The sequence below is a fragment of the Gymnodraco acuticeps genome, unplaced genomic scaffold, assembly GCF_902827175.1.
Source record: "Gymnodraco acuticeps unplaced genomic scaffold, fGymAcu1.1, whole genome shotgun sequence".
NCBI classification, from domain to species: Eukaryota; Metazoa; Chordata; class Actinopteri; order Perciformes; family Bathydraconidae; genus Gymnodraco; species Gymnodraco acuticeps.
This window is the reverse complement of record NW_022990747.1, coordinates 379144-391358: the sequence shown is the minus strand read 5'-3', so window position 1 is coordinate 391358 and position 12215 is coordinate 379144. Positions and strand designations below refer to the sequence as shown.

The 12215-nt window shown below is 40.9% G+C and overlaps 1 protein-coding gene across 2 annotated transcripts in view; it reads left to right on the top strand.

The window, feature by feature from the left end:
* tln2a (talin 2a) overlaps positions 1-12215 on the top strand; it is a 111971-nt gene that overhangs the window by 84004 nt on the left and 15752 nt on the right. For both annotated transcript variants that reach the window (XM_034232167.1, XM_034232166.1), the window contains exons 32-43: positions 309-448; positions 704-797; positions 918-1007; positions 1105-1227; positions 1347-1490; positions 2798-2959; positions 3235-3375; positions 3550-3731; positions 4900-5032; positions 5524-5625; positions 8064-8234; positions 8418-8564. In XM_034232167.1, coding sequence (XP_034088058.1) covers positions 309-448; positions 704-797; positions 918-1007; positions 1105-1227; positions 1347-1490; positions 2798-2959; positions 3235-3375; positions 3550-3731; positions 4900-5032; positions 5524-5625; positions 8064-8234; positions 8418-8564 — 1629 coding nt within the window. The remainder of the gene's footprint in view (positions 1-308; positions 449-703; positions 798-917; positions 1008-1104; positions 1228-1346; positions 1491-2797; positions 2960-3234; positions 3376-3549; positions 3732-4899; positions 5033-5523; positions 5626-8063; positions 8235-8417; positions 8565-12215) is intronic.

The following is a 12215-nucleotide window of genomic DNA, read 5'->3' as shown; positions in this document are numbered from 1 at the left end:
GTTTTGAAAGGACTATAAAATCAGAATCAGAATACCTTTATTAGTCCCACAGAGGGGAAATGTACATTGTTACAGCAGAAAAGAGCCAAAGACAGCTTAATGTTACCTAAGAAGCATGCATAATGAAAATATAAAAATTACACAATTTACAAAATACACATCCTGTAAAAGTCTCTCTGAAATGTATATCAATTCACGAATTACCACTCAGACCTGCATGTGGTAAAAAAAAAAAGGATTTTAGATGATTGTAATATATATATATATATGTGTATTTAATGGTGTATTAATGTGATGTGTCTTTGTAGAAAAAGGACGACCAGGTGCAGGTGATTGGCAACCTGAAGAACATCTCCATGGCTTCCAGCAAGCTGCTGCTGGCAGCTAAGAGTCTGTCTGTAGACCCAGCAGCGGCTAACGCCAAGAACCTGCTAGCTGCTGCTGCAAGGTAAAACAACTAGCCGCATACACACACATACTAACCGTTACACACTCGTTGACAGTATATCAACAATGTGAATACACAGCTCCCTAACATTATAAGGCTTGTACATTAAGTAGATATTCATTTTATTTATTGTTTTAGCAGTTTGGTTTGATTTGGTTGACACCTACAGTAATCCACACATGTCGAATCCTATATATCCAAAAGTCACATTCAATGACTAGGGACTGCATTTGTCTGCTTGTTGGTTTGTTTCAGGGCAGTGACTGACAGCATCAACCAGCTGATCACGCTGTGTACACAGCAGGCTCCCGGCCAGAACGAGTGTGACAACGCCCTGAGAGAGCTGGAGGTAAACACAACCCTATCAACAGAGGACTGATTTAATGAGTTCTAATCTAGGTTTATTTAGCATGTTCCATCTGAGTATGAGTAGTGTTTTCTAACTCTCTGATGTGGCTTCCTCTCCCAGGCTGTCAGGGGAATGCTGGACAATCCCAGCGAGCCGGTCAGTGACCTCTCTTACTTCGACTGCATCGAGAGTGTGATGGAGAACTCCAAGGTAGGTCTGCAAATCAAACACCGAGCACCCTGCACACACAGAGCTTAGCATCCTAAACACGAATCTCTTTGTTCTGCCGCTCATTTGTTCTGTTCAGGTCCTGGGAGAGTCCATGGCAGGTATTTCTCAGAACTGCAAGACTGGAGATGTGCTGTCGTTTGGAGACTGTGTAGGATCAGCCTCAAGAGCCCTGTGTGGGCTCACTGAAGCTGCGGGACAGGTACACAATGAGGAGAAACCGCTCTCCCACCACAGGAGCTTTTAAATGATATTGCCTTTTCTTGTTGGTATTGGCAGTGCTGGTGCTGGCTGATGACAGGAGTTTGTTTTACCTCACAGGCCTCCTACCTGGTGGGTGTGTCTGATCCCAACAGTCAGGCAGGGCACCAGGGATTGGTTGATCCCATCCAGTTTGCCAAGGCCAACCAGGCAATCCAGATGGCCTGTCAGAATCTTGTGGACCCAGGCAGCAGTCCTTCACAGGTACAGGCACCTGTATTGTTCTCTTTATGCAGCATTTTCCAGTTTCCTGCACACACACAAAAAAATTGGCACTACCATAGATTTTTTCTTGTTAGTATTGTTTGTTTGTTTGTTTATTTATTTAAAGGACAGTGCACATTAATTCACATTGCTGTAAATGAGCCAGTATTAGCCAGCAGGCTAATTTTCAACTGTTGTCCTTGGCAAGATGTTAAATGGCCACAACAAGACTAGAAAATAAAAACATAATTAAATAGAGTACAGCAGACACCATCAGTACAACAATAAATAAATATCAGTACAACAATAGAGAGGAACAAACAAACATGCAAACAGATGAAATATCATCATACCTTGATACAGTCAAAAGTGTTCACATTTTTGATTGTTTAAAAGCCAGTTCTTATGATTGTGGTTAAATGTATGATAGGAGGTGTTATTCCTTATCTGTATTGGTATTGTGTTCCAGAGTGTTGGTGCCCTCACAGAGAAACACTGTTTGCCAAAGGAACTGGACCTAAGAGGGACTACAGTCCCCTCTTAGGGCAGACCTTGTGGTTCTGCTGTTTGAGTTTTTCTGCTGTATAAAAGTGCAGAGTGGTGGGGGTGCCTTGCCGTTTAGAATTTTAAAAATGAGACATGCATCAGTGTGTTTTAAAATATTTCCCCAGCTAAGCAGGTTATGTTTGTCCAGGATTTTGCAATGGTGGTATAGCTTAGGCTTTCTGTCCAAAACTTTGAGAGCTTGTTTGTAAAGTGACAGGATAGGCCTTAATGTTGTGCTATCCGCCTGGGTCCAGCTGGTCATACAGTATGTTAGGTGGGGAAGGATCATGGCAGTCATGTAGAGTTTTGCTACAGGTGTTGTCAAACAGTTCCTTATATACCTAAAGTTTGCTAAATTGTATTTACAGGTATTGTAGCTGAAAATCTTTTCATAGCTCCCCAAATTGTATATTCTATGAAAGTACCTGTTGCAGAAGTGTCTGACTGTGAAGCCAAACGCCTTCGCAGCAGGTGGGCTGAAAATCCAATATTTACCTCGTTATCACCTCTATTTTCTTCAATAACATTCTTTTGATGGAGACCAATGGCCTAATTATATCCCTCCACCAGCGTTCTTTTATGAGTCACTTCAGGCTCAGCAGTCTATACCAGAACAGCAGGTGCATAATAGTACAGTGGCAAACCCTTAAGCACATCCAAACTGCGGTGGTACTGTACAAGTGCTGGACTTTCAACAGGCTTTGTATTATATAAAAAAATCTAGCTCTTATTTGACATGTTGTTGTTTTATTATATGGCAGGTGCTCTCTTCAGCCACTATTGTTGCTAAGCACACCTCGGCACTGTGCAACGCCTGCCGCCTGGCATCCTCCAGGACGACCAACCCCGTCGCCAAGAGGCACTTCGTGCAGTCTGCCAAGGAGGTTGCCAACAGTACTGCCAACTTGGTCAAAACCATCAAGGTAGGAATTATTTTGGCATAGATCAAATGTTAACTCTCTCCCTAATTGGCTCCCAAAGTGCGTTCAGCTGTGTCGATAATGTACTTTGTGAAGTAGGAGGCTCATATGTTTTCCCCACAGATAACTTCTGTCAAACTGCTGTCAATGATTTGTTTAATTCTCATCTCTTGGGTAAAACACTTGTGACTTAAGCGTCTTTGGGTTCAAGAAAAGCGCTATAGAAATATAATTTATTATTATTATTACTTGTATGTTTTATCTCCCTCACTGTGCAGGCTTTAGATGGAGATTTCTCTGATGAGAACAGGGGAAAGTGTCGATTCGCTACGGCTCCACTAATCGAGGCTGTTGAAAACCTGACAACGTTTGCTTCCAATCCAGAGTTTGCCAGCATCCCAGCTCAAATCAGCAACGAGGTACGGCCATGTGAACATTACAGTTTGAAGTATTCATGCACAGCTAATAGATTCATTTAAAAAAGATAATTCTGTTATAACAAATAGTGGAATAGGCTGAAAAATAAATACAGGATAATGCAATGCATACTACTTCTCTATATTCTTGCTAAAGTTCACTTTGCTTTTCTGTAGGGCTTTGATGCACAGGAGCCCATCCTCCAATCAGCACGCTCCATGCTTGACAGCTCCACCTTTCTCCTCAAGACTGCACGCTCATTAGTTATCAACCCCAAAGACCCGCCCACTTGGTCTGTTCTGGCCGGTCACTCCCGCACCGTGTCCGACTCCATCAAGGCTCTCATCACAGCCATAAGGTCAGTGAGAGAAAATGTATTGTGACTAAATATCGTGTCAGAAGGTCAAACCTTAGAGAAATACTTAACATTATTGTTACCACTACAATGTCAGTACAAATTAAGGATGTGCTTACAGCCGGTTAGCTTAGCACAAACATCTGTACACAAGTGAATGTGTGACGGACTATTTCTCAGCTGATGGCAGTGACTTCCTGTAGTCATGAAGTTACTGAAACATTATCATTTTAAACCCTTACCCTCTGTCTACACAACTCTTCTCTGTTTCCCTGCAGTGATGCATTTATCACTGGCTTCACAAAGGGGATGATTCAAGGTAGAAATTATAATTAAGTTCTGATTCGTATTCTTACATCGTCATATAAAACGCCTGAGAGACTATAGCTCAGTGTCCCAGACAAAGGATGCCCACATTCTGTAGCATGGCGTGACAAATGGTTGTTCTTATTCCTCCCCAGCTTTAATTTGTAATCTCCTCTTTCACACCTTTGGTACCAGACCTTGGTCAGAACAAATCTAATGCCCATGAGGAACAAATTCCCAGTGTCAAACCCACTGACTTTTAAGGTTGCTGCTTGGCTTAGATCATCTGCACTTTCGCATTCACATGGCAGCTTAGCAACTCAAATTCTGATGCCTTTATCATGGTCACCCTGCAAATTGAGTTCTATGAGTCTACCAAAGAACACTAGTAGGATTGGACTACATCAAGGAAAAGTTTAACCTCCCAACTTTTGAGTCTCATTACTTGCATAGGTGAGGCTTTATTTTAATTTTTACCTTCAGTGTGCCGCTATGCATTAAAATGGATGTTTAACTAAAGTTATTCTGCCCATGTGGCCGGTGCCTCACACCACTTGGAGGCTTCAAAGCTCATTTGGCTGCCCAGCTTGAGTTGTGACAACACCCTACAGGCCACATTTCAGCTCTGTGACTCGAGCAGAAATGAGATGAGGGAGCCAGAAGAGAATATGTTAAATAGACATCCTGAAACCTGTCCGTGTTTTTAATAAATCTCAGTCATGTTAACACTTATTCTCTCTCTCTTCCTGTCCTCTCTGTCTTATTCTCCCCCAATACATCATCCTTCAACCTCTTTCTCATTCATGCATCAACCATTTTATTTATTTCTGTTTCTCTTCTTTTCCTGTACCTGTTTTATTCTCAGGGACAAGGCCCCAGGCCAGCGGGAGTGCGACTCGTCCATTGATAACATCAACAAATGTATCCGGGATATTGAGCAGGCTTCCCTGGCAGCAGTCAGCCAGAACTTAGCCAGCAGGGACGACATCTCACTGGAGGTAAGCAACAATCAGAAAATAACTTGACATCTTCCACAGACGACTTCCTGTATCTTTCTCTATCCTTCTCTGTTTGCATGTCTCTCAATGTGTTCATCCTTGTCTGGTTGGTTGGTTGGTTGGTTATCATTATAGCCCATTTTGTTTTCAGTTTGAGTCAGATTGTTGTTTTTTCTTTTTCAAGTCCTCATGTTGCTATTTCTGTCTCGCTTTTAAATTATGGATCTTTTATTGGTGGCTTTAATTACGTTTCTGCCCATTCTAGGTCACAAGCGCCTCATTAGACACAAATAAAGGATTTAATATCTTTTAGAAAAGTTGTGTTGCCTTATGCAGAGTCTAAGCTCACAATAAAAAGCTTGAGTGGTTTGGGGAAAGTATCTGTGCTTTATCCCTGCTGGTGTTTCTCAGCAGCTGACTCATTTGGATCAACCTCTGTCTTCCATAAAAAGCAAGATACAAACCAATTTATTTTTTCCCCCTCTCTTCAGGCACTACAAGAGCAGCTGACGTCCACGGTGCAAGAAATTGGCTACTTAATTGACCCCGTTTCCACTGCTGCCAGAGGCGAAGCTTCCCAACTAGGACACAAGGTATATATAGGGCAGGGAGTTAATTACCTTACTTCCATACTGCAGCTGCGGAGCTACACATTCATACTTTTTTAATGGGTTGATTCAGATATCAAGACAAAATGACTATTGTGTGAGAATGATCTATTAAGCAATAATATCTTACTGTTTTATTATACTATTTTATATATGTTTTGCCTGCTGTTTCAGAATCAGAATTATTTATTTATCCCAGGGGGAATTTTGGTTTAATGACAGTTGCTTCTTTTTTAGAATGAATAATAAAATGAAAATATTTATATAAACATAAGAATAAAAATGTGCAATAAACCAATACAAATAAAAATAGTTTATATAAGATGGTAACAATTTTCTCATTGTACATTATATTACAACAATACAAAATCTGCAAATTACAGCTTATGCAATGGTGTAGTCAGGGGCGGATCTACGGGGAGGCAAGGGGGGGCAGCTGCCCCCCCACTGTAGAGCCTTGCCCCCCCCAGCTGCCCCCCTAACTTTTGTTTCCCTAAAACTGTACTAAAACAAACCTACACTATTTCCACAAGCTTCTCAAGCAACAAAACAAGCATTACATTAGTTAAAAGTGAATCATTTTAAATAGAATTTTAGGCCCATTAAAAACGCAGCTACGGCCCTGCATTAAACTGCGGAGCGGCGTTCACACAGACCGCGGCTCACACCGCTGCAGAGAGGGAGCGAGCTGTCCCAGCACCTATGGATCAGCTTCCCCTGGGAGCATTTCCCTTTCCACTAGTTTTGTTTTTACTAAGGACGAGAGCTTGAAACTAAATATTAATAAAACGCTGCCGTTTGAATCGATAGCGTTTAACAGACGGGCGCTATTTGGGGCGTTACGTTACAAAATACCACGCAGACAGCGTTAGCTGGGAGATCGATCACTTTGCTAAACTACGCGGTAGCCTACTATTAAATCCATGTAAACTACACATCACAGCCATGAGGCCAGATCAATGAAACCAGGATACATCCTTTACCGTAAAAACTGGATCCAAACACAGCTGCCTGTGTGCGTTTGATAAATACTTTCTGATGTTATATGATATGCTACATATTAGCTAGGCTACATGGCCCTAACGCGTAAAGTTATACAAGCATTTGTACCAGTGCTTTTCACAAGTAGACTCTTGCAGGCCAGAGTATAGGAGTGATTCAACAACAACACAAAGACATATGAGAAGTGATCAGGACGAACAGAAAGAGGAAAAGGAAAAGAGAGTTCACTGAAGAGACCAGGAGGGTCAGAGCAGGAGGAAGAGGAGGAGATGAAGAGACCAGGAGGGTCAGAGCAGGAGGAGGAGATGAAGACATTAGTGAAGAAGAAGAAATGTATGTGAGGAATAAAGATGAAGTGTCAGAAAGAGGGACAGAGGCAGGGATCAGGAGGCAGATGAAACTCCAGCTGGACCACATGGTATGTTCTTATTCTCCTTACATATTCCATTACAGCAGCACAATAGCAGCTCTTAGTATTGACAAATATTGATTGAAATGTGTTGCTGCACAGGTCACCTGTAGCTCTCTGAAGAGATGGGTGATGTCATTTGTGTACTTCATTATAAGTTGAAATGTTGAGCTTGTCAATCTTAATCTGAAAATACAAAAACTGAAATATAGGTAAGAGAAGAAACTGACACTTTTGTGATGTAATTCCCTCAATGCAGATCACACATGGACTGATCCATTATTTTAATAGGAGGGTAAATGGTATGGCGTGACGGGGTTGAAACAAACTGAGGGACAATATTGCAATTTCATAGATAATTCAAGTATTTTTTCAGAATTTATTTTTGATCAGTTAAAGTTGACAAGCATATGATTATATTAGCAGCAACATTTTGGGATAATTGGCCATTTTGATTGGTTTGATATTAAATTAATATGTAATAATGCTTAGTGAGGACATGCAAATATGTCTGTCTAATACTAAGAAAACCAATTTTTTTAAAACAAAATATATATTTAGTTTTACATTGTAATGCAAAAAAACCTGTTCCATTAATTCATTGCTTTAAAATACATTTTGTAGTTTCCTTTCATTTAAAATTATTGAAGTAAGCTTGGGGGACTCAAAGGGCACCCGATTGTTTGTCTGAACACCTTGTTTCTCTTGTGCATTAAGAACACTTGTGTTAGGGCATGAATGAACAATAAATAGGTTATATACAGTATAAAATACCACATACTGTCCGCCCTCCCATGCCACCCTGGCATGACCTCTTGCCCCCCCTTTGCCCCCCCATGTAAAATGTTCTAGAACCGCCACTGGGTGTAGTGTATTTTCATATTCAATGTATTTTATTCGAACAGTAGCTATATCTCAATTCAGTTCTCACTCTCTATAAATGATCATTGATGGTGTTAATTCAGAAGGAATTGTCACATTATTCATTAACAACGTTCACCCCCTGCCTCAGGTGACCCAGCTGGCTCGTTACTTTGACCCGCTGATCAGGGCCTCTGTGGGGGTCACATCCAAGCTGAGGGACCACCAGCAACAGATGACTTTCCTGGACCAAACGAAGACCCTGGCTGAGTCCGCCCTGCAGATGCTCTACGCTGCCAAGGAGGGCGGAGGAAACCCAAAGGTATAACTATTTTGTTTGTGCACCCCTGGAAGGATTATGCAGAGATTTCAGTATTAAAAATATCAGGTTTATGCCAAGTATTTTTCCACAAACAAGTCATTTTCCTCAGGATTTTGGTGCAGTATATTTGCACTATTAATACATAATTGACAAGTGTCCTGTGCCTTGTGTCACACTTCACAGGCTTCCCATACACACGATGCCATAGCGGAGGCAGCGCAGCTCATGACGGAGGCGGTGGATGATATCATGGTGACGCTGAATGAGGCTGCCAGTGAAGGGGGAATGGTGGGAGGAATGGTGGACTCCATCGCAGAGGCCATGGCCAAGGTGAGCGCTGCAGGGCACGCTGCGTCTCACAGGATAATTGCTGCTTGAGTTTAAAGCACATACCAGAGTATAGGTTTAAGGTTTGCCTGGATACGAAGATTAGGATTTATAGAATTAATTCACACTCGGGTTCTTTAAATAATATTAAAGAGCAACTACAGACAGCCATGTCCTCCATCCTCTCGCCCTCTAGCAGGAGAACAAGCAGAAAAACCCACACTTAATTTTCTGGTTTTCCTTTTCCTCCTCTCGCTGCACCAATTACTGAAATGAAGAGAGGGCAGAGGTTACCTACATTTACATATCACATTAGCATTTCAGCATAATCTGAATTGCTGGCAGAATTGCTAAGCAAAACGATATCTTGTTTAGGCCAGAATCACAATGGAAACAGCCTAAATACTGTGGAGAGAAAAGGGGAATACATTGGTTTAAAGGTAATGGGGAGTTAAAGAAAGCTGACAGGAAAGGGATTGTCATTTTCTAATTTAAGATTTACTTTTTTTCTTATTCTTTTACTTATGATTTCCTGTTCCTGTGTGTAATGTTTTGATTGATGTCTGGAACCATAAAAAGTTACAGTTTAACATAATAATGATAATCACCAGCCATAGAAGCGGAGAGAAACTGACTGCCAACAAAGCCACTCAGCCAGAGCTAGACCTTTTTTAGACCGTCTTTCCAATAAATAGTCCAAAATATTGGCAAACACATAAGATGTAGAGCAGGGGTGTCAAACTCAAGGCCCGGGGGCCAAATCCGGCCCGTGACTTCATTTTATGTGGCCCCACAAGAGCTTGCAAAGAATATAATATGTTTATTATTAGGTTACATGCCGATTTACAGAAGCACGTTGCCCATAAACTACATGTAGCACAATGCATCTCAAAATATGCCTTTTTTCTCAGAATCTGACTTTTTTTTTTTTTAAATATGCCTTTTTTCTCAGAATCTGAGAAATGTCACTTTTTTTCCAGAATTTGGCTTTTCTTTTTAAATCATTTTGTAACATTCTCACTGAAGAAACTTATTAAGTTATTACCCTATCCGATAATAATCCAATGCAGACGGCAATAATGTAATATAATTAGGGCTGTTTTAATCAGTCGATTAAAATATTTAATCGCGATTAATCGCATGATTGTCCATAGTTAATCGCGATTAATCGCAAATTAATCGCACATTTTTGATCTGTTCTAAATGTACCTTAGAGGAATATTTTTCAAGTTTTTAATACTCTTATCAACATATGAGTGGACAAATATGCTTTATGCTAATGTTATTATCATTTGAACAATGACAAATAATCTCATGAATATTAAACACAACAACCTCTGAACATTACAAATATTCAATTCAACCTGGAACCTCTCTCATACAATAATACAATACAAATGGTGTGTGTGTGTGTGTGTGTGTGTGTGTGTGTGTGTGTGTGTGTGTGTGTGTGTGTGTGTGTGTGTGGTGTGTGTGTGTGTGTGTGTGTGTGTGTGTGTGTGTGTGTGTGTGTGTGTGTGTGTGTGTGTGTGTGTGTGTGTGTGTGTGTGTGTGTGTGTGTGTGTGTGTGTGTGGTGTGTGTGTGTGTGTGTGTGTGTGTGTGTGTGTGTGTGTGTGTGTGTGTGTGTGTGTGTGTGTGTGTGTGTGTGTGTGTGTGTGTGTGTGTGTGTGTGTGTGTGTGATATCGTTGGAGCTATGTGTATGGGCATAGATATGTCTCATAATTATTTGTGTGAACATACAAATAATTTGTGTGTAAATATGTGATTTGTAAATGTAAAACAACATCCACAAATGCATTTAAAAGATTAGCAAACTCACAAATACATTTGCAAGTGTAAAACGGATCTGCAAATACGTTAAATATGTTAACAAATAAAAAAAAGATCTGTGAATATCTCTTTAACATTTACACCTTTCGATCAGGCATTTGTGAATCCATTTTGTATTTGTGGACCAAAAATGCGCTTGCGGATCTCAAATCTCTGTTCGCGGATCGTCTTTTTACACACACGGAATTTTGAGACATATTTTCCGCCGGTCTCGGCTAAAATCTACTCGTGTCACTCGGTTATTTTCGGAAACCACGTGATGGCCTGCTGATGACGACATTTCCGCATGATTTCAAAGTAAGAGCATGATGGTTTGTTTAATGCTCTGTTTTTGTATTATAATGAACAGCGGAACGTTAGATGTATTCTTCATCACCATAACCCTGACCTAAATACGGTGCTTTTCTACAGATGACTTTATTACTGCACTGGTAAGGTACAATTAGGCCGATTAATAAGATGTGAAGTGCTTTGTAACTTCGACCCGCTTGACTGAATACACAACAAACAATGAAGAAAGAGTTTTATCTGGGCTGTTTCACTGCCAGCTGCTCCCCCGGGACCCGAAAGTGGCGTAGGCTATAGCCTGCACTTCAACATCAACGAAAGTGCTCGATATATGCTATATTGAACCAATAACACAAACTAACTGTATCACTATAACATGATGATGATGGTGATGAAGAATGCATCTAACGTTCCGCTGTTCATTATAATACAAAAACAGAGCATTAAACAAACCATCATGCTCTTACTTTGAAATCATGCGGAAATGTCGTCATCAGCAGGCCATCACGTGGTTTCCGAAAATAACCGAGTGACACGAGTAGATTTTAGCCGAGACCGGCGGAAAATATGTCTCGAAATTCCGTGTGTGTAAAAAGACGATCCGCGAACAGAGATTTGAGATCCGTGAACAGAGATTTGAGATCCGCAAGCGCATTTTTGGTCCACAAATACAAAATGGATTCACAAATGCCTGATCGAAAGGTGTAAATGTTAAAGAGATATTCACAGATCTTTTTTTATTTGTGAACATATTTAGCGTATTTGCAGATCCGTTTTACACTTGCACATTTATTTGTGAGTTTGCAAATCTTTTAAATGCATTTGTGGATGTTGTTTTACATTTACAAATCACATATTTACACACAAATTATTTTTATGTTCACACAAATAATTATGAGACATATCTATGCCCATATATGTGCAACTCAAGGCATATGCTCGAACGGGAGCTGCCTGGACGCTGCAATCATGTTGCGCACTATCCGTGCTGAGTGTGCTGACTTTTCGTACAATGTCCCACTGTCTGGCTTCCTGCATAAAGTCAAGTGCTCGGCGCAGTTGTGGCGAAATGTCGCTCCTCTGTTTTCATTTAAACAGCTCCATATCCGTTAGCGCAGCTAGCTAGCACCAGATGCTAACAACAACAATGCACGTAAGGTCTCTCTCTCGCTCGCTCGAGCCACACATACACACATCCTCCCGGTCCTCCCGACAGCCAGTCGGTGCCTGCCGGTGAGCGTGGAAGTGTGGTCTGCCACAAGCGGGCGGCAGGAGCGGGGCTGTCAGCATCAGCTTGTAGATGGTATTTTAAACTCGATGCGCTCTGAAACTACGGGGCGGCCGAGGACAAAAAATACACATGCGTTAATCGCGTTAAAAGAATTAGTGGCGTTAAAAAATGTTTGCGTTATTAACGCGTTAACTTGACAGCCCTAAATATAATACATTATTTCACATATATTAAATATTTATATATGTATTTTTTGTATGTATATAAAACTGGCCCTTTGAGTGCAACCATGATGCTAATGTG